At 44.6% G+C, this 26,786-nt stretch overlaps 1 protein-coding gene across 2 annotated transcripts in view; it reads left to right on the top strand.

Annotated features, from left to right (window-relative positions):
- Window positions 1-26,786, top strand: part of flt1 (fms related receptor tyrosine kinase 1) — a 269,771-nt gene that overhangs the window by 212,410 nt on the left and 30,575 nt on the right. For both annotated transcript variants that reach the window (XM_038817857.1, XM_038817858.1), the window contains exons 22-27: window positions 4,686-4,783; window positions 11,068-11,190; window positions 11,291-11,402; window positions 18,093-18,192; window positions 21,803-21,908; window positions 24,497-24,636. In XM_038817857.1, coding sequence (XP_038673785.1) covers window positions 4,686-4,783; window positions 11,068-11,190; window positions 11,291-11,402; window positions 18,093-18,192; window positions 21,803-21,908; window positions 24,497-24,636 — 679 coding nt within the window. The remainder of the gene's footprint in view (window positions 1-4,685; window positions 4,784-11,067; window positions 11,191-11,290; window positions 11,403-18,092; window positions 18,193-21,802; window positions 21,909-24,496; window positions 24,637-26,786) is intronic.

The raw sequence follows: 26,786 nt of genomic DNA on the forward strand, positions 1-26,786 counted from the left end.
AGTACCGTGCCGGTGGGAACGGCAGAGGCGCAGTTACCAATGCCCCCAAATTGGTGCCCTTGCATGAAGCCGCCTCCATTCGCTCCCATGCCGACTCCTCCCCCACCACCCACTTCCTGATCATGGCTATATTCGCCGCCCAGTAATAGTTACTAAAATTTGGCAGCGCCAGCCCGCCCTCTCCCCAACTCCGCTCAAGCATCACCTTCCTTACTCGTAGGGTCTTACCCACCCAAACGAAGCCAGTGATCACTTTGCTGACCCGTTTAAAAAAGGACCGCGGAATAAAGATGGGGAGACATTGAAACAAGAACAGGAATCTCGGGAGGACCGTCATCTTCACCGTCTGCACCCTCCCAGCTAATGACAACGGGAGCACATCACATCTCCGAAAATCATCCTTCATTTGATCTACTAGACGGGCCAGATTCAATTTATGCAGCCGGTCCCATTCCCACGCCACTTGAATGCCGAGGTACCTAAAGCTTCCCCCTACTAATCTAAACAGCAACTCCCCCAATCGCCTCTCCTGTCCCCTCGCCAGGACCGCAAACATCTCAGTTTTCCCCATATTTAGCTTTTATCCCGAAAACCGGCCAAATTCCCCGAGAATCCTCATGATTTCTTCCATCCCCTCTATTGAGTCCGATACATACAGAAGCAGGTCGTCTGCATAGAGCGAGACTCTGCGCTCCACCCGCCCCGGTCCAGCCCCTTCCAGCCCCTTGAGGCTCTCAGAGCAATTGCCAATGGCTCTATAGCCAGCGCGAACAACAGTGGGGAGAGAGGGCATCCCTGTCTCGTCCCCCGGTACAGTGAAAATAGTCTGATGTTGTCCTATTCGTCCGTACGTTTGCCACAGGAGCCTGATACAGCAACCTGACCCAGTCAATAAAGTCCCGCCCAAATCTGAACCATCCCAGTACCTCCCACAGCTAATCCCTTTCTACCCGATCAAAAGCATTTTCTGCATCCATTGCGATCGCTACCTCCATCTCCCTACTTTCCGGGGGCATCATGGTCACATTTAACAGCCTTCTAACATTGGCCACCAACTGCCTGCCCTTAACAAACCCCGTCTGGTCCTCCCCAATAACGTCCAGAACACAATCCTCAATCCTGGAGGACAAAATTTTGACCAGCAAATTGACGTCCACATTCAACAGGAATATCGGCCTGTAGGACCCACACAGCTCCGGGCTCTTGGCCCGCTTCAGAATCAGCGAAATCGTGGCCTGTGACATCGTCGGGGGCAGCACCCCTCTTTCTCTCATTGAACATCCTCATCAACGCCAGTCCCAATATCTCAGAGAACTTTTTATAAAACTCCACTGGGTACCCGTCCAGCCCCGGGGCTTTACCGGACTGCATGGCCTTCAGACCCTCCACTATCTCTTCCAACCTAATCGAGGCCCCCAGCCCTTCTATCAGCTCCCCATCAACCTTTGGGAAATTCAGCCCCCCTTAGAAGTGCCTCATTCCCTCCGGCCCTGTAGGGTGTTCCGACCTGTACAGCCTACTGTAGAAATCCCTAAACGTCTGATTACCAAACGCCCTTCTGAATCTCCAACCAGGTTCCCACCTCCATCATTTACTTTCCCTATCTCCCTGCCTGCCTCCTCTTTCTAAGCTGCTGTGCAAGCATTCTGCTGGCCTTCTCTCCATGCTCATAGATCGGCCCCTTCACCTTCCTCAGCTGCTCCACTGCCCTCCCTGTGGTTAACAAGCCAAACTCCGCCTGTAGCCTCCGCCATTCCCTTAACAGCGCTGCCTCTGGGGTCTCCGCATACCTCCTATCGACCTGTAGTATCTCCTTTACCAGTCGGTCCATCTCTGCCCTGTCCACCTTCTCCCTGTGGGCCCGTATCAAGATCAGCTCCCCTCTGACCACCGTCTTCAGTCCTTCCAGACCACCGCTGCTGAAATTTCCCCCGTGTCGTTGACCTGCAGGTAGTTCTGAATACATTTCCTCAGCTGCTCGCACACCCCTTCGTCAGCCAAAAGTCCCACATCTAACCTCCCGTGCGGGCGCTGGTTACTGTCTTTACTAACCTGCAGGTCAACCCAGTGCGGAGCATGGTCTGAGATTGTAATCGCTGAGTACCCAGTGTCCACCACCCCTGCCAGTAAGGCCCTGCTCATAATAAAGAAATCGATCCGGGAGTACACTTTATGCATGTGTGAGCAGAAGGAGAACTCCTTCACCCACGGTTGCTCATACCTCCATAGATCCATCCCCCAATCTGCTCCATGAATCCTTTTAGTTCCTTTGCCATTGCTGGCACCCTGCCCGTTCTCGAGCTTGACCTGTCTAAGCCAGGGTCAATAATTGTATTGAAGCCCCTCCCGTGACCAACCTATGCGAGTCCAGGTCCGGTATCTTCCCCAGCTCCTCTTTATAAACTCCACATCATCCCAATTTGGCGCATTCACATTTACTAATACCACCTGCACCCCCTCCAGTTTCCCACTGACCATAATGTACCGACCTCCCACGTCCGAGACTATTCTACCCGCCTCAAACAACACCCACTTATTGATTAGGACCCCTCTAGTCTTTGAATCCAGTCCCGAGTGAAAGACCTGACTGACCCAGCCTTTCCTCAGTCTAATCTGGTCAGCTACTCTAAGGTGCGCCTCCTGCAACATTACCACGTCCACCTTCAGTCCCCTCAGATGCGTGACCGGCCCATTTAACTCTCGAACATTCCAGGTGATCAGCCTAGTTGGGGGGGGGCTCATTGTCCCCCCCCTTTCGCCGATCAACCATTTCCTTTTTTTGGGCCCGCCTCCAGTCCATGCTCCGCATCTCCACTGGCCTTCCCCCAGGCAGCCTCCGCCCCCAACCACCTCTCTGTCCCATAGCCCAAGTCCCTCAATCGTCAGCAGAACATTTTCCCCCCTTCCCCCCAGTAACAACACTCTGTAACCCAACCACTTTACTAAACAAAACATATGCAGACCCCCCACTATGCTTCCGTGAGCTAGCACACCCAGCTAGCTTGGTGGCCTCCATCCCTGGCGCCGGATAATCTCCCACCTATTGTTCCTCCCCACCCTCCCTCCCGCTCATACAAACATACTCAAACATCAAACAATCCCCACACAATTGCCCGACAGAAAAACACCAAAATCTGAACAGGCACAACTTCATCCCCCAACAGTGCAAATGAAAACTCTAACTCACTCAGCTCTGCCACTGGTCCCAAATCAATACAGAAGGCATTACAAACAGCTTCCATAAAACGAAAAACGGGAAACTTTTTTTTAAAGAACAGAAAAACAACAAAAAAACACATTTACGTTGCAGCAAAGTTCAAAAGTTCTCAGTCCACCACTAGTCCTTTCCTTTTCACGAAGTCCAGCGAGTCCCCAGGCAACTTGAAATAAAAGTGCTGTTCCTCGTACATAAACCAGAGACGGGCCGGATACAACAGTCCGAACTTTACCTTTTTCTTAAAAAGGATCGGCCTAATCTGGTTGAAGCCTACTCTTCTCCTGGCCACCTCCACACTCAGGTCTTGGTAAACCCACAGGATACTGTTATCCCACTTACAGCTCCGTGTCTGCTTGGCCCACTGTAGAATGCGTTCCTTATCCAAGTACCTGTGGAATCTCACCACCATTCCCTCGGAGGGTCTCCCATTCGGGGATTCCTTGCGAGCACTCTGTGAGCCCTATCCACCTCCAAGGGCCGGGAGAATGCCCCGTCCCCCAGCAGCTTCTCAAACATGTCTGCGATGTATGCCCCAGCGTCCACTCCTTCGGACCAGTCCGGGAGCCCAACAATTCTCAAGTTCTGCCGGCGGGACCTATTCTTTCAGTCCTCCACCTTCTCCAGGAGCTTCTTCTGCTGGTCTCTCAGCATCCCCACCTCTAACTCCACCACAGTTCCATGTTCCTCCTGCTCAGCCAGCGCCTTCTCCACCTTCTGAATCCCCTGATCTTGGGCGTCCAATCTAAGCTCCAGCCATTCAATTGACTCTTTTATCGGGTCCAAGCAGTCCCGTTTCTGCTTAGCAAAGCCTTTCTGAATAACTTGCATCAGCTGCTCCGTTGACAGCTGGGTCGATAAACCAGAGATCCGGTCCTCCTCCATGTCTCCTGCTGCAGCTTCAGCCCAAGCCTTCTCTGTCTTTCTGTGTCTGCCTTTACGAGCACTTCTAGTCCTTCTCTCCATGCACCAATGTGGGAATTCAGTACACAATTGCCTCTGTCATCAGTTTTACAATTCAAGTCCAGTAGAAAATCGGGGGAAAAGGTCCGAAATCTGACTCGAGCGAGAGCCACCAAATGTGCAACTTACTCCTTCATAGCTGCCAATGGAAGGCCTATGACTCCATCTTTTGATTCCATGTTTGTCTTATTATCAGCTCTTGTGACCATGCACCATCATGTCCTTTAAAGCTCCTGATATGGTCCCTGCTTTATTAAAATAAACAAACAATAAATAATCTTTTATTGTCACAAGTAGGCTTACACTAACACTGCAATGAAGTTACTGTGAAAAGATCCTAGTTGCCACATTCCAGCGCCTGTTCGGGTACACAGAGGGAGAGAATTCTCAGCTGGTATGGGAATTGAACCCGCGCTGCTGGCCTTGTTCTGCATCACTGAGCTAAACCAGCTGAATTGCAATAAAAATTCAAAATTAACAGTGTACTCTTTTTTTAAATAATTGGTAGATGCTGATGACTTGTACAAACAACCAATTACCATGGAGGACCTGATCAGTCACAGTTTCCAGGTGGCCCGAGGCATGGAATTCCTGGCATCAAGAAAGGTTTGGATACAATACTAAGTGAAATCGGAAACTCTGGTTCAGTGAGATTAGGAATCAGTACTCATCTTCTCTCCAATCTGTCAGGTTAACATAAAGACTAGTCAAACATAGCAAAATCTAGAACGTTGTAATGAATATTCATTCAGCATTTCATTTTAATTATAATTTGGAATTAAACAGATTGGTTTTCAACTCTTTCTTATGTTACCATTATGTGAGGTTACCTTCTCCTGATAAGCAATCAATTGGGCATCAACAGCAATTGTAGATTGTAGATGCTATGTCAGTGGAAAGAGAAACGTTTTGTACACAGTCATGTAACTGGTTCTTAAAGATATTATTTAAATATTGTATATAACATTTGGAGATTTCAATTTAAGGTTGAAACATCAAATGCAGTAGCTATTGAACAGAAGAAAATACACAAGTCCTAACAGTTCCAGAGCACATTTGTTGTTTATTTGTTCATGGGATATGGATGCCGTTGGCAAGATGAGCATTTGTTACCCATCCCTAATTACTTTAGGGAAGGCCACCTAATTGAACATCTGAAGTCTAGTTGGCGTAGGCATACCCTTAGTGCTGTTGGGTAGGGAGTTCCAGGTTCATACTCAGCAACAGTGAAGAAACAACAATATATTTCCAGGTCAGGATGGAATGTGTTCATATGCATCTGCTGCATCTATCCTTCTGGGTGGCAGAGGTCACAGATTTGTAAGGTGTTGCTGAAGAAGGCTTGGTGAGTTGCTTGGTGTATTTCATCTTCTGGATGGTAAACGCTGCTGCCACTGAATGCCAATGTTGAATTGGATGCTGATCAAGTGGTGTACGTTGTCCTCAATGATGTTGAGCTTGTTGAGTGTTGTTGGAGTATGCTCATCCAGGCATGTGGACCATACTTCTTCGCACTCTTGATTGTGCCTGTTGATGGGAGATGGGATTTGGGGAAGTGAGTTACTCACACCTTTAAACTGTTTTTGTAATGACGGCATTTAAATGGCTGGTCCAGCTAAGCTTCTGGTAATTGGTAATTTCCAGGATGTTGATAGTGAGGAATTCAGCAATAGCAATCTCAGAATAGATCCTAACAGTAGCTAGGATACTGGACCGAAACCCCAATACCTAATTTTAATTTTGTAAGACTGAGGAAAGGATACTTCGCTCCAGGGGTGACTGCAGGAAGAAATAGGGATATGGTATATCAAAACAAACGTTATTACTAACACAGTATTAAAACCTTCAACGTCACATCCGAAAATACCTTAAAATACCCCTTAAACAATGTTACTCAACATTTAAATACAATACCCTTACTTACTATCTTTATTCCCTCTTAAACAACAAGAAAATAGACCATTTCAACTCTCAATCTACCTTAAATACCAATGGTACAGAGCAATACTTGCTTAACAGAGTTATTCTTTGAGAGTGAGATCGCTTGACACTGCTTTAGAGAACAGATCTGACTCCGGTCCAAACCCCTGCAGAAACTCTGGCTGAATGATTTCAAAAGCCATTTCAACTTGCTTGTTTCAGCTCACCCTTGTCCTCAGACAAGTCTGCTCAGCTTTAAATACAATTAATCTCTTTTAACTAACCTACAATAAGAACAAACTGCCTTACTTGATCTTTCTTAAAAAGCCTGATGCGTTAGATCCACCTAGCAATGACATCATCATCCAAGGTGAAAATTAATTAATTCCTCCAGGGAATCCCCTAATCAAAACAAAATTGCATTAGCCCAAGCATTTACATTGGTTAATTGCACCTCAGGCTCCAAAAAGCTTTGTCTTTCAAACCAAGATTCTTTTAAAAACATGACTGCAGTAGTCAAACACACTCTATCCCAGGCTTTTAACCCGAACTTCACCAAATAATTAGAATCTAATGTAACATCCTACATTCATCACACATGTCATTGAATGTCATGGAGAGAGGGTTAGATTCTCTCCTGTTCGGGATGATCATTGCCTGGCATTTGTTTAGCGCAAGCTTTTTTTAAATTAATTTACGGGATGTAGGTGTCATTGGCCCAGGATTGATTGCCAATTTCAGGGGACATTTAAGAGTCAACTACATTGTTGTGGGTCTGGAGTCACATGTCAGCCAGATCAGGTAAGGACAGCAGATTTCCTTCCCTAAAGGACATTGGTGAACCATAGTTTTTATAACAATCAACAAAAGTTTCATGGGTCATCATTTGACTTTTGATCCCAGATTTCTATTGGATTCAAATTTCAGCATCTGCCCTGCTGGGTCTCCAGAGTATTACCCTGGTTCTCTAGATTACCAGTCCTGTGACAACATCACTATGCCACTTCCTCTTTCTTAAGTATTAGCTGCCGTTTATCAGCTTAAGCTTGAATGTTGTCCATGTCTTGCTACCTAAATGAATAGACTGCTTTAGTACCTGAGGAATTGTGATTGGTACTGAACACTCGGGTAATAACATTAAAAACAGGACTATGAATATTATTTAGTGCCCATTACTGAAACATGGTTAAAGGATGGTCACGACAGGGAGTTAAATATCCGAGGGTATCAAACTATTTGGAAGGACAGAGTGGATGGTAAGGGAGGTGGTGTAGCTCTGTTATTTAAGGATGACATCCGGGCAATAGCAAGGGATGACATCGGTGCTATGGAGGATAAGGTTGAGTCCATTTGGGTGGAAATCAGGAATAGTAAGGCAAAAGGGTCACTGATGGGAGTAGTCTATAGGCCACCAAATAGTAACATTATGGTGGGGCAGGCAATAAACAAAGAAATAATTGATGCATGGAGAAATGGTACAGCAGTTATCATGGGGGATTTTAATCTACATGTCGATTGGTTTAACCAGGTCGGTCAAGGCAGCCTTGAGGCGGTGTTTATAGAATGTATCCGCGATAGTTTCCTAGAACAGTATGTAATGGAACCTACGAGGGAACAAGCAGTCCTAGATCTGGTCCTGTGTAATGAGACAGGATTGATTAATAATCTCATAGTTAGGGATCCTCTCGGAAGGAGCGATCGCAATATGGTGGAATTTAAAATACAGATGGAGGGTGAGAAGGTAAAATCAAACACTTGTGTTTTGTGCTTTAACAAAGGAGATTACAATGGGATGAGAGATGAGCTAGCTAAGGTAGACTGGGAGCAAAGACTTTATGGTGGAATAGTTGAGGAACAGTGGAGAACCTTCCAAGCGATTTTTCACAGTGCTCAGCAAAAGTTTATACCAACAAAAAGGAAGGACGGTAGAAAGAGGGAAAATCGACCGTGGATATCTAAGGAAATAAGGGAGAGTATCAAATTGAAGGAAAAAGCATACAAAGTGGCAAAGATTAGTGGGAGACTAGAGGACTGGGAAATCTTTAGGGGGCAACAGAAAGCTACTAAAAAGATATAAAGAAGAGTAAGATAGATTATGAGAGTAAACTTGCTCAGAATATAAAAATGGATAGTAAAAGTTTCTACAAATATATAAAACAAAACAGAGTGGCTAAGGTAAATATTGGCCCTTTAGAGGATGAGAAGGGAGATTTAATAATGGGAGATGAGGAAATGGCTGAGGAACTGAACAGGTATTTTGGGTCGGTCTTCACAGTGGAAGACACAAATAACATACCAGTGACTGATAGAAATGAGGCTATGACAGGTGAGGACCTTGAGATGATTGCTAATACTAAGGAGGTAGTGATGGGCAAGCTAATGGGACTAAAGGTAGACAAGTCTCCTGGCCCTGATGGAATGCATCCCAGACTGCTAAAAGAGATGACTAGGGAAATTGCAAATGCACTAGTGATAATTTACCAAAATTCACGAGACTCTGGGGTGGTCCCGGCGGATTGGAAATTAGCAAACGTGACACCACTGTTTAAAAAAGGAGGTAGGTAGAAAGCGGGTAATTATAGGCCAGTGAGCTTAACGTCGGGAGTAGGGAAGATGCTGGAATCTATCATCAAGGAAGAAATTGCGAGGCACCTGGATATAAATTGTCCCATTGGGCAGAGCAGCATGGGTTCATAAAGGGCATAAAATGGAATTTTTTGAGGACATTACCAGTGCGGTAGATAACGGGGAGCCAATGGATGTGGTATATCTGGATTTCCAGAAAGCCTTTGACAAGGTTCCACACAAAATGTTGCTGCATAAGATAAAGATGCATGGCATTAAGGGTTAAGTAGTAGCATGGATAGAGGATTGGTTAATTAATAGAAAGCAAAGTGTGGGGATTAATGGGTGTTTATCTGGTTGGCAATCAGTAGCTAGTGGTGTCCCTCAGGGATCAGTGTTGGGCGCACAATTGTTCACCATTTACATAGGTGATTTGGAGTTGGGGACCAAGGGCAATGTGTCCAAGTTTGTAGACAACACTAAGATGAGTGGTAAAGCAAAAAGTGCAGAGGATACTGGAAGTCTGCAAAGGGATTTGGATAGGTTAAGGGAATGGGCTAGGGTCTGGCAGATGGAATACAATGTTGACAAATGTGAGGTTATCCATTTTGTTAGGAATAACAGCAAAAGGATTATTATTTAAATGGCAAAATATTAAAACATGCTGCTGTGCAGAGAGACCTGGGTGTGCTAGTGCATGAGTCGCAAAAAGTTGGTTTACAGGTGCAACAGGTGATTAAGAAGGCAAATGGAATTTTGTCCTTCATTGCCAGAGGGATGGAGTTTAAGACTAGGGAGGTTATGCTGCAATTGTATAAGGTGATAGTGAGGCCACACCTGGAGTATTGTGTTCAGTTTTGGTCTCCTTACTTGAGAAAGGACATACTGGCACTGGAGAGTGTGCAGAGGAGATTCACTAGGTTAATCCCAGAGTTGAAGGGGTTGGATTACGAGGAGTGGTTGAGTAGACTGGGACTGTACTCATTGGAATTTAGAAGGATGAGGGGGGATCTTATAGAAACATATAAAATTATGAAGGCAATAGATAGGATAGATGTGGGCAGATTGTTTCCACTGGCGGGTGAAAGCAGAACTAGGGGGCACAGCCTCAAATTGAGGGGAAGTAGATTTCGGACTGAGTTTAGGAGGAATTTCTTCACCCAAAGGGTTGTGAATCTATGGAATTCCTTGACCAGTGAAGCAGTTGAGGCTCCTTCATTAAATGTTTTTAAGATAAAGATAGATAGTTTTTTGAAGAATAAAGGGATTAAGTGTTATGGTGTTCGGGCTGGAAAGTGGAGCTGAGTCCACAAAAGATCAGCCATGATATCGCTGAATGGCGGAGCAGGCTCGGGGGGCCAGATGGCCTACTCCTGCTCCTAGTTCTTATGTTTTTATGTTCTTAAAGTTGCCAGTAATCATTTGAAAACAAAAACAGATGAAAATCTCACGGCACACTGGCGCCTCATTGCTGCCTCACAGCGTTGAGGAGCCGGGTTCGATCCTGACCTCGGGTCACTGTCCGTGTGAAGTTTTCACAATGTCCCCGCGTCTGTGTGGGTCTCACTCCCACAACCTGAAGATGTTCAGGTTAGATGGATTGGCCATGTTATATTGCCCCTTAATTGGAGAAAAAGAATTGGGTACTCTAAATTTTTTTTTAAAGAAATCTCAGATGGAACACAAAACGTTGATCATTTATGTTTGCAACATTCATAATTCTCACATTTCAAATTTTACTACAGGTAAAGCAAATTAATAATTTATTACCATGTGACGACACTCTCAGTGGTTCGGAACAAATCTGTAAATGTAGTTTGTTTCCTCCCTAATTGTGTTAATACAGTTAGGTCAAGAACTTAATAGTTTGTGGCGTGAATGTCATGTTTCATTCAGTATCTGCTGTATCATCCTGTGCCCATTGATTAACATTGTGTGTGTGTGAGAGATCCTGTGCTCTGTTCTGAAACACTATGAAAACGTCATAGAAAGATCACAGTGCACATTTTTACATTTGTTTTCTTACCTGTTGTCCATTTGCCAATTTGGAACATTTATGTAAACCAAGCTGAAACACTTGTTTCAACCATTTAGACGCACAGTGTGTGGTTGGACATGTGGCGCCCAACTCTTCCTCACACCCAGACCTGCATTGAATGATTATTACATTTAATGACCTGCTTTCAAGCTGTGATTTCTGAAAACAAATACATTTCTTACGCATGTTCTAAGGAACTCGAGCAGACTTCCTACTTATTTCCCCAGGAAAATAGTTAAATTATTATTTTTTTGTATCGTTAAGGAAGGGGTTTTACTAAAAAAGCTTCAGAATAAATAATGATGTCAGGAAATTCGTGGCAAAGATTGAGGAAATGAGTTTTAAGTGTGCAACTCTTTTATTACAGTGCATCCATCGAGATCTGGCAGCAAGAAACGTCCTTTTATCTGAGAACAATGTAGTTAAGATCTGTGACTTTGGACTTGCACGAGATATTTATAAAGATCCTGATTATGTACGAAAAGGAGATGTAAGTTCATTCAATTACACTGCTTGTAACTTGAGAATTAAAAATGAACTTAAGTAAGGAGCTGGTCATGTCAATAACTGTTGTTCATCACTATTTGTAGGCAAGGCTTCCACTCAAATGGATGGCCCCTGAATCTATATTTGACAAAATTTACAATACTCAAAGTGATGTCTGGTCTTATGGAGTTCTGCTGTGGGAAATATTTTCCTTAGGTATGTCATAATATTTACATCTATCACTGGCATTGAGTTACAGGATAATTTAGAGCTGCACATGTATGATTGGCATACTTAGATATATGTTTGAAAAACAGGGATACTCGTTTTAAAGTAAAAGCAACTTATGAAGATGATAGAAAATTTATATAGGCAAATAGGGCAGAATTGCAATTCCTTGGTCAGAACCACCACATTGCGATAACTCCAGGGTTCTGACTCTGCAATGTAATGGAAACATGCAAGCGCACAATTTTGAGACACAACGTGCTTAACTGGCCAGGAGTCCCATTTGCTATCCAATTAGCGATAGTGAACATCAGGAAGGAGACGGGAACAAGCTGATTTTCAGGGTGAATGGCAGCTATTACTGAGGCTGCCCTTCAGCCACACCTTTAATAGGGCAGCACAGTGGCACAGTGATTAGCACTCACGGCGCCAAGGGCTCAGGTTCGATCCTGGCCCCAGGTCACTGTCCGTGTGGAGTTTGCACATTCTCCCTGTGTCTGCGTGGGTCTCACCGCCACAAACCCAAAGATGAGCAGGCTAGATGGATTGGCCACTTAAATTGGCCAAAAAAAAAAGAATTGGGCACTTTAAATTTAAAAATAATACCTTTAATTTGGAAAAACTTCCAAAACAGAGCCAGGGGAAAAATTACTAAGCCAAAGAAGGAGAGGGTGGCCTTAAAAGGGGTCTGCACTTTAAATGTTAGTCTGTATTTTTTCTTTACAGATGCTAATAGTGCGTTCCTATTTTCTGAAAATCAGAATTTTCTGGTTTTATTTTGATCTGTGTGAACTCTATCTCTCTAGTATACAGTGGCAAGCACAACTCATCATGAAATCCATCTGTTAAAATTTGAGGTGAATCAGAATTGATGGTGCCAGAAAATATAATCTAAATGTCCTTTTGATAAATCCAAACCCAGACCAATGTACAGTTCACATCCCAGAACCATACCTTTAATCTTTCATGTCATTTACAGTTTTTGTTAGCTACAAACATTAAGGCAACCAATCACATTCTATCAAAAAATATTTCAGTAGCACCCAACCGATATGTTAATTCCATTTATTTTGCTTTTTATTAAACTTAAACATGATGGCCCTGATAAGTCTTGTGGCATATTCCAACAGTAAGTTGAGTTTGGAGTGCAGTGCAATGATCCAACAATTAGGACAGAAGCTGAATACCCCAGATCACAGGCTGCACTTTTAATTTTCCTCAGGCCTTGTTTAGGACAGAATGTCTACCTGCCTCTGACGTGGCCTCCTTCACCATAGCCTGCATGACTGTGAACTCCCATTCCAGGGAATACCTCAGCCCTGCCAGGGGTCTACCAACCAACTTCTGACCGGGACAATGACGGCATCCGGAGGTTCAGGCCTGGCGGCTAGCATGGATCCCTGAAGAATACAACCAGTGTAGGAGAGGAAATGCAACCCCGTCGTGGCTGTTGACCACCTTTAAAATTTCACGGTTCCAAAATTTCAGCGATTGCCTAGTGCTGACCCTTCTAATTTAATTGTGGTCTCACAACAAAAATATTGGAATGAGAAATGTCTCGTTGAGCTCGGATAATTTTGAGGGATATTTGGAAAAGATTCCTCGGAAGTTGATCCCGGCGGCTAGGCAGGATTAAAAGCCTTCAGGCCCCATCCAACAGAATCATTCATTATCTGGGACTGAGTCTAAATATCAAATAATTTGCAATCCAAGTGCAACAGATCGTAGGTATAGAATAATACATTATTACATATTGATAATTTATTATTGCTGTATGGCTCTACATAGTTGCCAGCTGTCAGCCTTTTAGGTAGACAGCCAGTTGATTCAATTCACTTGGCAGCTGTTAAAATAGCTTTTTTGCTTGTACATAGAGAACGTTCCGGTGTACGGGGTGTTGTGTGCTACAAGAGCCTCGCCGTCCTCCATTTTAAAATGACCTATTTCTGTGTATCCAAGGCTTGGTGTATCAATTACACTCCCACAGTCCAAAGACTTGCAGGTTAGGTGGATTGACCATGCTAAATTGCTCTTGGTGTCCAAAAAGGTTAGGAGGGGTTATTGGGTTATGGGGATAGGGTGGAAGTGAGGGCTTAAGTGGGTCGGTGCAGACTTGATGGGCCGAATGGCCTCCTTCTGCACTATATGTTCTATGTTCTACACTTCATGTAACTGTATTCCAGGGCTTGGTTTCCTTGGTCCTGCCCGAATGCTCTCTGGCTGCCCTCATCTGTCCCACTTTCTCCTCAGCTCCATTTCCTGTTGATCTGCAGTGGATAATCATAATCGGGACCTCATGGGGTTGGAGGACAAGTGCTGCCGGTTAATGCTTGTTATTTAAAATGTGGGGCTAAAGGGATCAAAGGATATGGGGTAAAAGCAGGAACAGGTTCCTGAATTTGATGATCAGCCATGATCAGAATGAATAGCGGACCAGGCTCGAAGGGCCGAATGGTGTTTCCTACTCCTGTTTTAATGGGCGTGATTTACCGTCCAACTAGCCGCGTGTTTTTCAGTGGCAGAGATGGCCCACCAGCGGGATTTACCGACCCTGCCATTGTCAAAGGGGATTTCTCTGTAGCTGCACCCCTCGTCACCAGGAAACCCCAGCGCCGGTGTGGGACTGGAATATCCCACCAGCATGAACAGCCAGTAGATCGCACCCTATGTTTCCAGCATCATTCCACCAACAATTCTCCGTATGACTGACGCCATTCTATTCATCAGAGTCATCGAGAGCCAGAAATATTATTCCAGTAAATGCCTGAAGAGAGACTCCGTTAAAGGTGGGGTGGTATGATAGGGCAAAGCAGCTGGTTAGCAGTGCACTTTAGTGCAATTGGTAGAATATTGAGTACATTTGTAGTTCAAGCCATAGTTCGTATCCTACTGCACTCCCATTGTAGCTACTTTTCATATCATAAATATAAGGCAATGAGCTTTCAGTTTTCACAGAAAACCAACCATATCTAAAGCATGACTAACAATCCAGAATCCAGCGTACTGTTTAGTATTTCAAACTATACAATTGTCTTGAAGCATTGGTTTGGCTTTCTGCCTTAATTCAGCATTGTTTCATGAATCTGTTATCATTTGAGTTAGAACATAGAACATACAACATAGAACAATACAGCGCAGTACAGGCCCTTCGGCCCTCGATGTTGCACCGACATGGGAAGTCCAAAAACTAAAGGCCATCTAACCTACACTATGGGGCCTCACGGTAGCATGGTGGTTAGCATCAATGCTTCACAGCTCCAGGGTCCCAGGTTCGATTCCCGGCTGGGTCACTGTCTGTGTGGAGTCTGCACGTCCTCCCTGTGTGTGCGTGGGTTTCCTCCGGGTGCTCCGGTTTCCTCCCACAGTCCAAAGATGTGCGGGTTAGGTGGATTGGCCATGCTAAATTGCCCGTAGTGTAAGGTTAATGGGGGGGATTGTTGGGTTACGGGTATACGGGTTACGTGGGTTTAAGTAGGGTGATCATTGCTCGGCACAACATCGAGGGCCGAAGGGCCTGTTCTGTGCTGTACTGTTCTATGTTCTATGTTCTATCCCATTATCATCCATATGCTTATCCAATAAACTTTTAAATGCCCTCAATGTTGGCGAGTTCACTACTGTTGCAGGTAGGGCATTCCACGGCCTCACCACTCTTTGCGTAAAAAACCCACCTCTGACCTCTGTCCTATATCTATTACCCCTCAATTTAAGGCTATGTCCCCTCGTGCTAGCCACCTCCATCCGCGGGAGAAGGTTCTCACTGTCCACCCTATCTAACCCTCTGATCATTTTGTATGCCTCTATTAAGTCACCTCTTAACCTTCTTCTCTCTAACGAAAACAACCTCAAGTCCATCAGCCTTTCCTCATAGGATTTTCCCTCCATACCAGGCAACATCCTGGTAAATCTCCTCTGCACCTGCTCCAAAGCTTCCACGTCCTTCCTATAATGAGGCGACCAGAACTGTACGCAATACTCCAAATGCGGCCGTACTAGAGTTTTGTACAACTGCAACATGACCTCATGGCTCCGGAACTCAATCCCTCTACCAATAAAGGCCAACACACCATAGGCCTTCTTCACAACCCTATCAACCTGGGTGGCAACTTTCAGGGATCTATGTACATGGACACCGAGATCCCTCTGCTCATCCACACTACCAAGAATTTTACCATTAGCCAAATATTCCGCATTCCTGTTATTCTTTCCAAAGTGAATCACCTCACACTTCTCCACATTAAACTCCTTTTGCCACCTCTCAGCCCAGCTCTGCAGCTTATCTATGTCCCTCTGTAACCTGCAACATCCTTCCACACTGTCTACCGACTTTAGTGTCGTCTGCAAATTTACTCACCCATCCTTCTGCGCCCTCCTCTAGGTCATTTATAAAAATGACAAACAGCAACGGCCCCAGAACAGATCCTTGTGGTACGCCACTCGTAACTGAACTCCATTCTGAACATTTCCCATCAACCACCACTCTCTGTCTTCTTTCAACTAGCCAATTTCTGATCCACATCTCTAAATCACCCTCAATCCCCAGCCTCCGTATTTTCTGCAATAGCCGACCGTGGGGAACCTTATCAAATGCTTTACTGAAATCCATATGCACCACATCAACTGCTCTACCCTCGTCTACCTGTTCAGTCACCTTCTCAAAGAACTCGATAAGGTTTGTGAGGCATGACCTACCCTTCACAAAACCATGCTGACTATCCCTAATCATATTATTCCTATCTAGATGATTATAAGTCGTATCTTTTATAATCATCTCCAAGACTTTACCCACAACAGACGTTAGGCTCACCGGCCTATAGTTACCGGGGTTATCTCTACTCCCCTTCTTGAACAAAGGGACCACATTTGCTATCCTCCAGTCCTCTGGCACTATTCCTGTAGCCAATGATGACATAAAAATCAAAGCCAAAGGCTCTGCAATCTCTTCCCTGGCTTCCCAGAGAATCCTAGGATAAATCCCATCAGGCCCCGGGAACTTATCTATTTTCACCTTGTCCAGAATTGCCAACACTTCTTCCCTATGCACCTCAAAAGTTGCCTTTTGTTTTGAAGCTGTCGATCAGATTCTTTATGTGTTTGTTTGTTTTATTCATTTACAGGATACGGGCGTCGCTGGCTAGACCAGCATTTATTGCCTATCCCTAGTTGCCCTTCAGAAGGTGGTGGTGAGCTGCCTTCTTGAACCGTTGCAGTCCCTGTGGTGTAGATACACCCACAATGCTGTTAGGGATAGAACTGCAGTAATTTGACCCAGCGACAGTGAAGGAACGGCAATAAATTTCCAAGCCAAGATGATGAGTACCTCAGAGGGGAACCTGCAGGTGGCAGGGTTCCCATGTATCTGCTGCCCTTGTCCTTTGAGATTATAATGGTCGTTGGCTTGGAAGATGTTACCTAAGGAACCTTAGTGAGTTCCTGCAGTGCATCTTGTAGATGGCACACATGGCTGCCACTGTTCATCAGTAGTGAATATTTGTGGATGGGGTACCGATCAAGCAGGTTGCTTTGTCCCAGTTGGTGTCAGGATTCTTGAATTGTTGGATCAGCACGCATCCAGGAAAGTGGAGAGTATTCCATTACACTCCTGACTTGTGCCTTGTAGATGGTGGACAGGCATTGGGGAGTTGGCGGGTGAGTTACAGGCCACAGGATTTCTAGGCTTTGACTTGCTCTGGTACCCATAATGTTAATATGGTTAATTCAATTCAGTTTCTGATTAATGGTAATGTTGATAGTGAGCGATTCAGCGATGGTAATGCCATTGAATGTCAAGGGACGATAGTTAGATCCTCTCTTGTTGGAGATGGTCATTTCCTTGGCACTAGTGTAGCAAAAATGTGATTTGCCACTTGCCACTTGTCCATGTCTTGTTGCATTTGGTCATGGCCTACTTAAGTATCTGAGGAGTCGCGAATGGTGCTGAACATTGTGCAGTCACCAGCTAACACCCCCACTTCTGACCTGATGATGGAAGGAAAGTCATTGATGAAGCAGCTGAAGATGGCTGGCCCTGAGGAACTCCTGCTGTGATGTCCTGGAACTGAGATAATTTACTTCCAACCACCGCAATTATCTTCCTTTGCGCCTGATATGACTCCAATCAACGGTGTGTTTTCCCCCTGTTTCCAATTAACTCCAATTTTGCTCCTGCTCCTTGGTGCCATACTTGATCAAATGCTGTCTTGATGTCAAGGGCAGTCACTCCCACCTCACTTCTGGTATTCAGCTCTTTTGTCCATGTTTGAAACATGGACAAGATGGACAATGCAAGAGGAGTTTGGGTGGTACGTATCTCCACTAAGCCTGGAGTAAGCATTATTTCTGATATAGTCTATATCGGATTCTCGAAATTCAGCAATTTCATTGCTGTGGTCATTACACTGAACTTCCCAAACACCTGCACATTTTCCTGATGGATGATAACAGTGAGGAGAAATGTTGGCATTTGTGGCACCCTGTCCGCTAATTCTACTGAAATCTAGTTCTGGAAATTGTTAAATCTGACACTGAAAAAAATCAGCCCAAAGGTAATGGTAGCAAGCAGATCTCAACTCAACACAGTATTCCTACAAGTAGCATTTAGAATGAAAATGACAGAAAATTAAATGCTACCCCTGTATCTATACTTGAAAAAATTATTAATTTGCATGTTGGATTCAGGAGCATCACCATACCCAGGAGTTCAGATTGATGAGGAATTTTGCCGAAGATTAAAAGAGGGTACAAGGATGCGAGCTCCTGAATATTCAACTCCAGAAATGTAAGTTGACTGATAGAAGAAATTACAAAAGATTTAGGTCCTTCTGTCATCCTGAGCATTGCATGTTACAACCTTGTACCTTGGTACCCGTGACAATAAATAAATCCAATCCAATCCAACCTCTGACTTAACTTTTGTACTTACTGTAATCTATCTGAATTATTGACTAATAAGGCCTAAAACTGAATGATTCCAATGAATTAATGAGTAGCAAAGGTAGACATTTATTGTTAATTTATTGTTTCAGTACACATCATACATCTGTATGTGTGCAAGTAATATAACACAAATAAAAATATTCTTGATTCTTATTCACTTAATGTAATGTGGTTTCATAGCACTGAAAAAGGAAATTATTAGCTAACAATAATGTTCGGTATCTATCTGCTAAATGAGTTAACAGCAAGATTCCACTGCTCGAGTGTCAACTTTGCCTTGATTACTAGCATTCACACTTCTGAATAGGGAGGTTGTGGAGTTGCGTTCCATACGTGAACTGGATTACAAATATTTTAGCTGACATTCAAGCACAGCACTGGCGGCACGGTAGCACAGTGATTATCACTGTTGCCTCTCAGTGCCCGGGTTCAATTCCCGCTTGGGTCACTATCTGTGTGGAGTCTGCACGTTCTCCCCGTGTCTGCGTGGGTTTCCTCCAGGTGCTCAAGTTTCCTTCCACAAGTCCCGAAAGACGTGCTTGTTAGGTGAATTGGACATTCTGAATTCTCCCTCAGTGTACCCAAACAGGCACCGGGTGCTCTGGAATGAGGCGACTAGGGCATTTTCACAGTAACTTCATTACAGTGTTAATGTAAACCTACTTGTGACAATAATGAAAATTATTATTATTAAGGAAGTCTGCATTGTTAACGACCATCTTTCAGATGAAATGTTAAACTGACGCTCTGTCTCAAAGGTGGACATAAGATGCCATTGCACTATTATGAAGAAGAGGAGGGGTGTTATCCATGGTTTTCTGGCCAATATTCGTCCCCCTCCCCCAAACAACAGCACAAAAATACATTGTCTGGTCATTATCGCCTTGCTATTTTTTCTGGGAACTTCGTGTGCACAAATTAACTTCTGTATTTCCTACATCAAGATTACTTAGTTGGCTGTAAAATGGTTTGGGAAATCTGATGGTTGTGAAAGATGTGTTTTCATAAATGCAAGGTTCTTTTTAAAGCCATGTAGAATGAGGAATCACAGATTTAAAATTAGGTGCAAAACATTAATGGCAGAGAACAGGAGAAAAAGTTTATTACATAGAGTGTACTACTGGATTTAGTGGTTGAACTGGAGACTATCAGGACAGTTTTATCCCTGCCTACTGAATGGAAAGCAGGTGGATGGGCAAATTTACGTTATTGTTAGCCCATACCGAGATTGCTCGGTAAATTTGCCTGTCAATGTTCCACTCTCATCCCACAATCTTTCATTTTGAGAAGGTGGGAATGAAAGCTGCCAGGATGTGGCAGGGTCCTTCTTCAAAGAGCAAGATTGGACTCCGTTGTTGTCTTTGGAGTTAGGCTGTCATTTTACCCTGGCCTGAGTGGACAAACCGTTTTCGCTTATCTGAACTTAAGCAACAGATCACACAAATACTACCAAGCTTGATTTTCAGGGGCACTTCTCAGTGCACATCATTCTAACCTCTGCTCAGTACTATCATTCCCTGGGCTCAGACTCAGTAAAGAGAGTTTTCAAAGACAGCAGGGATCATTTGACCTTCACCTCCCAGTGCCTGTGTCTATGTTATTTTCTCTCACTTGTAAGTCCATTCCTCCCAGTTGATTTTATCTTCCTCGTTGTCAAATATTCATCCCATTCCCTTCTAAATGATCTGCTGGTCTCTCCCTCAATATCCACAAATTATCCCAAGGCCTGACCCTCAGTCCAAGAACTTTCCTTCCCCTCTGGATTCTTCCAGTGACTGAGTATCCTCAGTCTCCCCTTGTACCATTTGCTGCCCACGACATAAAATATGCAGCTTCCACAGCTTCCACTTACTTTTTATTTGCTGCTCCTTTCATAATGCTGCTTCCACCAAGCTCTGCAGGACCAGTTGTTCTGTCCATGCTGGCAGATGATTCAATTTGTTACATGTTTGAAGCTGGTGAGAATAACAAAGGACAGTGGAAACATGGAACTCTCTTCTTCAAAAAGCTGCAGAAACTAGGGGTGGTGAATTGCACAAGAGTGAAACCCGAAATTATCAGGGCCATTTGAACCTAGTGCTGAATTTTGACTGTTGCAAGGACCTTAACACACAGTGTGGGAGTCCCGGATTGATGCAGTAAACGTAAATGCTCTTAAAGGGTGGATACTCTTTATATTCATTCTATATAATGTCATGATCTGAATTATTTTTTAATCTCCCATACTTTAAACTTAAAACAAAGGCTGAAGCTGTCAGTGAGAGTTTAAACAAATCTGTTGGACAGTTTTAACTGACAGGCAACGTGGTGCTGGTAATGTTTGTGCAATGCAATTTCAAAAGAGGTATTTGTTGACATCTCCCCAAGCTATTATTATGTCATTATCAATGTTTACTCCGTTTCAAAAGCTACAATTATCTCAGCAGGGTGCTCTAAATTCACTATTTGATTGGTACTTTAAGGAGGCTATTAAAGGATTCAATTTTTATTTGGGGTCTGAATAGAAGCTTGTTTTTATGAAAGAAATTCACACTTGAGGAGATTTAAAAGCTTTGAATGGATTTTATCAATGGGGTTATTTTCACCATCAAGTTTGTAGAAGTGAGAGCTACATTAGGTTGTTAGACATTTATTTTTTCATCGCCACATGGCTCCTGAGGTCTGCGGATGTTGGGTGAACAGCTGTGGAAATGGGGACATATGGGGGCCATGGGGAGGGGGGTGGGGGTGGGGGTGGGGGGAGATATGGAAACACGAGTTGGCATTGAGTTGACTTGGCGGATGTGAAGGGTGGGTGAGAAGGTATGAGGGGCAAGGGCTAGAGGGACAAAAACCTCTAAAATAAGCAGCATAAAGTCTGAGAGAACTGAGATGGGCCATCTAACTAGCCCACCTTGGCACATGCCCACCTCTATGGCTCTCTGCTATACCCTTCTACCTTCCACACCATTTACAACTCCACACCCCCCTGCCCCAAAACAGCAAAAATCACATGCATCAGAGTACTTTTTACTGAGGTGGGTTCTGCGATTTGGGAAATCTGGCTCCAAGTCAACTGAACAATTTAAACCTGAGTTATATTTTTATTAGGGAAGGGATCTGAAGCATGGTTGGGTAAATGAAGCTGAGGTACAGATCAACCAGTGGCAAAACATGCTGAATGGCTGACTTGAGTTCCTATGTCATGGGGCTGTAGCAGATTTTCTCCAACCTTTTAATAACCTCAAAATATGGGATCCCAATTAATATTAAAACCTACTTAAGATCAAATCCTTCTCCAGCAAATCAAATATGATCTGCAATGAATCAACTCTGTAGAATTTGTTTGATTTCAGGATGTGGTTTTTACAGATTTCATCTAGAATTTATTTTACATTATCACAAAAAACAAAGTTAGCATAATTGTTTATTTTAAAGTCAGGTAATCTGATTGTTTATTCGTACTATTCTAGTTATCAAACATTACTTGATTGTTGGCATGTTGATCCCAAAGAACGACCTACGTTCATTGAACTTGTGAAAAGGCTTGGAGATTTATTGCAAGCAAATGCTCAACAGGTACTTAGGTTTTTTTCTGCAATGCTTTGTATTTCTTTCACAGTTAAATATAATGTTAAAACATTTTAATTTAAATGTTCATCATTATGTGTCAGGTTTAAATTGTTATGAAAAATGTGATTTTCATCTCATTATTTTTGGTGATTTTTAAAATGAAATGTACTTTTATTGGAATTTTCAAGTTTTCTTACAAATACTGCATCAAAAAAAAGAGGAAAGAAAAGCCATGGGCTGGATTCTCCGACCCCCCGCCAGTCCCGCCGGTAAGGAAGGTGTTTTGATTCCCGCCGGCGGGACCAGCATGACAGCAGCGGGACTTCGGCCTATCGCGGGCCAGAGAATCGGCGGGGGACGGCGTGAATCCTACCCCCTCCGTCTCCCGAAGTCTCCGGCACCAGAGATTCGCCGGGGGCGGTAATCGCGCCGCGTCTGTCGGCGGCCCCCCGGGCAATTCTCCGGCCCGCGATGGGCCGAAGTCTCGCTGCTGTCATTCCGGTCCTGCCGGCGGGAATCAAAACACCTCCCTTACCGGCGGGACTGGCGGAGCGGGCGGGCTCCGGGGTCCTGGGGGGGGAGGGCGCTGGCCGATCTGGCTCGGGGGGGTGCCCCCACGGTGGCCTGGCCCGCGATCGGGGCCCACCGATCGGCGGGTGTGCCTGTGCCCTGGGGGCACTCTTTTCCTTCCACGTTGGCAATAGCCTTCACCATGGCGGAGGCGGAAGTGACCCCCTCCCCTGCGCATGCGCGGGGATGACGTCAGCAGTCGCTGATGCTCCGGCGCATGCGCGGACTTCTGCCGGCCGCGAAGTCCCTTCGGCCCCGGACGGTGTGGCACCAAAGGCCTTTCCCGCCAGACGGCGGGGCACCAACCACTCCGACGCGGGCCTAACCCCTCAAGGTTAGGGTTTGACCCCTAAATGTGCAGAGAAATCCGCACCTTTGGGGCGGCCCGACGCCGGAGTGGTTCACGCCACTCCATCCCGCCAGGACCCCCCACCCCACCGGGTAGCGGAGAATCCCGGCCCATAGGTCTATGCAAAACAGGTATAGCACAAAACAGAAGTCATTGAGAACATAGGAACAAATAAGACCGGATGTATTGGGGACAATATCCCCAATGTATTCCATCCACAGATACAAGACCTTTCTGCACCAAAGCAGGGTACAGACAACATAACAGAGTTACATCATACCGATAACTTTGAAAAAAATAATGGGGGAGGGGGGGTGTTGGTGGCTGCAGACCTCCACGAATGCCGTTCCATCTGGTCCCTGTTTGTGGAAACTAGCACTGAACAGAGCTCGTCAGGGTTGCCAAGGTGAAGAGGATAGATCCCTCTGCCTCGAGTGCCTTGGGAAACTGCATATTACAGTCTCGCTTAATATACAGATTTGCCAAAAAATTATCAGGTTAGATCTTGCGAGGCACTACAAGCCAGGGAGATCCCAGGCTTTTTGGGAGCAGCGTGGCCATTCGATTGCGCCCTACAGATTGTTAAAGTTCAAAATCATGAGGGGGCTGCAGAGAGTGAATAAGGAGAAACTGTTCCTGCTCATAAGAGGATCAACATGAGAGGGCACAGATTGAATGTGATTTGCAAAAGAGGCAAATGTGATGTAAAAAAATAATTTCACATGAGTGGTTTGGGTCTGGAATGCACTGCCTAGAAGTGTGGTGGTAGGTTCAATTGAGGCATTCAGTTTAATCGGGGAAGAGCCAGTTGTGGAAATTCTGCCGGCCGGCAGCGGGATACCCATTGAATATAAGTCATTCACTTAAAGCCAATTATCCCAGTGTCAATCCCCTGGGAGAGGTATTACTTGAATAGGAACAATGTGCAGGGGTATGGGGAACAGATAGGGGAATGGCATTAAGTCTTGATGCTCATTTGGAAAACCGGCACAGCCATGGTGGGCCAAATGGCCTCTTTCTGTGCTGTACCAATTCTATGATTTGCATAACTGTCTCATTGTCTCAGTTTTATTCCAGTGTACAAATCTATGTTACAGCTTTCAGCATTTGCACCCCAGATATGACAGCCTCGCCTATATCTGTTTGACCTGATAAAATTGTACTGATAACCACAACAGAGCAATTATAATGAGCTAATGATGTGTAATGCTTGAACTGGCTCTTAATGATGCTTGTGTTGACAATATATAAAACTGTTTAATATTTTTAAATTATTATGGTTCAAGGGATTTGATGGTGTTATAAGTACTTCATACTTCTGGGACTTGAGCATGAACCTAGACAGGGAAGAATGATAACAAAAACTCTCCTCTTTTGTAAGAGTCCTAGCTGAAGTGAATTTATGTAGTTTCAATCTAGTTCCAAATGCTTATAATTTCACAGCACAAAATTACTATTAATTAACCACAGATTTGCCATTCTCTCTCACATAATATTTCCCCTGCAACTGATAAAGAAATAATGAAGGTGGATGCAAAGAATGCATTTAAGAACTTGCTTCACATAAGGATTAGAGGAAATCTTGCATTTTTGCACAACCGTAGATTAAAGCTATTTTTAAATATAAGCATTTTTGTGTATGCATTTAAAACAAAGGAAATGATCTTATTTTCAGGATGGAAAGGATTACATCCCACTGAGTACCGTGCTGGGAACAAATAGTTTCTGTTTTTTAGTCCCAACCTCACCAGATTCCTGCATGAGAGAAGAAATGGAGAAAACAAAATTGAATTCTGAACATACAGGAAGTTTTGGGTAAGATATATTATCCTTTACCTGGAAAGTGTGAATATTTATTAAAAGGTACTAAATTTAAGGGAGCTCATTGGAGCGGCCATGGTGGGGTTGGGAGTGCTCGAGCTGGGATAATCAGGCAGGAAGATACGCGACTGATTCCCAGCTTCGGTAAAACTGTCCCCACTTTAATCGGGGAAGAGCCAGTTGTGGAAATTCTGCCCGCCGGCAGCGGGATACCCATTGGATTGCAAGTCATTCACTTAAAGCCAATTATCCCAGTGTCAATCCCCTGGGAGAGGTATTTCAACCCTCAGGGGACCTTAATCACGCGAGAGGCCCAACACTGGCCAGTTAAGTGGCTGAGTGCACTTAAATAGTATCGGGTCTCCTGCACTGTAGCATCACTGAAACTAAATTCCACCCAAGGTCACTGTTACCAATAAAATTAACAGTGAAACGACCATTGTTACGTATGGAGTTAACTTACTGAGAGCATTCTGCAAAATCATCCAGCATGAGTTCTGTGATCTGACCTTTCCCATAATTTTCCTTATTCCTGTGGCAGCATATAGGAGAAGATTGCACAAAAGGTAAATCCCGCCAGAGTCCTTGTTTTTTTGGTCCTCTTAGCTCGGTTCCCGGGGGAAATTGGTTGACAAACACCGCCCAGCTAACGGTATTTTGTGAAGAGATATCGAAAGCCGTTAAAAAGAATGGTGGAAAGAAGGGTCGAGTGCTCACCCTTCAGCAGAGATGGAGAAGCAAGGAGGGGAGATAATGGAGACCCTTAGAAAGTCCCTTAAGGAGCAGCATGGTGACACAGTGGTTATCATTGCTGCCTCACAGCGCTGAGGTTCCAGGTTCGATCCGGCTTTGGGTCACTGTTCATGTGGAGTTTGCACATTCTCCCCGTGTCTGCATGGGTTTCCCCCCCACAACCCAAAGATGTGTAGGCTAGGTGGATTGGCCATGCCAAATTGCCCCTTAGTTGGAAAAAATGAATTGGGTACTCTAAAACTTAAAAAAAAATAAGAAAGTCCATTAAGGATGCGCTGGGCCTGATAAGAGAGAGATTGTGAAGGACCTCAGAGGCGTTAAAGAGCATGGAGTGGTGCTAAAGGGGGTGGAGGAGGCCTTGTCGCAACATAGCAGCCAAATAGCCTCACTGGAAGCTGAGCTACTGGTTGCAGAGGAGAGGAATAAAGGCCCGATGCCGATGGTCGAAGACTTGGAAGCAGAACCTCAGGATCGTGAGGTTGCTGGGGTGAGCGGGGCGATGAACAGATGTCCCCTCCTAAGCTAGATAGTGCACACTCTGGCTGAGGCCATGGGCGAATGAGCCGCCATGGGCGGTGACAGTATGTTTCCACAGCTCCCGGACTCCAGTCCTGGAATGGGCCAAAGAAAACCGGGAGGTGAGGTGGGAAGGCAGTAGCATTCAAATTTATCAAGATGCCAGGGCAGAGTTTGCAATTAGGCATGTGTCCTTTAATAAGGCAAAGTCGGCATTATACAAGAGCGAAGAGCATTTTAGTGTGTATCCAGCGAGATCGAGAGTCACACTTAAAAGATCATTTCTTTGAGCCGGCAGAGGAGGCAGAAGCTTTCATCAAAGAACAAAGATTTACACTGAATTGAGTGAGCTTGAGTGGGACTTCATTGGGTGTTGATGGCATGGGATTGTTTGGGGTTGTTTTAATATTTTTGTACATTTGTTCGGTTGTTCTGAATTGGAGTGTATATGTGAATGATGAAGAGGGCAAAGAAGTTGGGGGTATTGATTAGTGCAGCAATATGGACAAATATGGCCCAAGATGGAAAGTTAAGAAGTGTAAAAGCTTTGGTTTTGATTATTCCTTCTTAGTGGGGAGGGGGAGGTGGACCTTGGCAGGGGGCTACCTCACTAGCAGTTAGATATTAGCTAGTGAATCGGAGTGAGGTTGGGGAGGGGCTGCGGCCTGTTGGACCTGTTTGGAGGCTTTGTAAAACTTAACCTCCCTTCAGTGCAGTGTCAGCCTCCCTTCATAACTCATCAATTTAAGAATTATTTCATTCTCCTTGGCTGTCTTCCCGATGTCTACAGATCTTTCATAAGTAGAGAAACCTAAATGACTCAGCAAGTGAGGGGGAGATTTTAATAGGATGGCACCAGTCGAGCATGGGAGGCC

This window comes from Scyliorhinus canicula, chromosome 14 (genome assembly GCF_902713615.1).
Source record: "Scyliorhinus canicula chromosome 14, sScyCan1.1, whole genome shotgun sequence".
In the NCBI taxonomy this organism is placed as follows: Eukaryota; Metazoa; Chordata; class Chondrichthyes; order Carcharhiniformes; family Scyliorhinidae; genus Scyliorhinus; species Scyliorhinus canicula.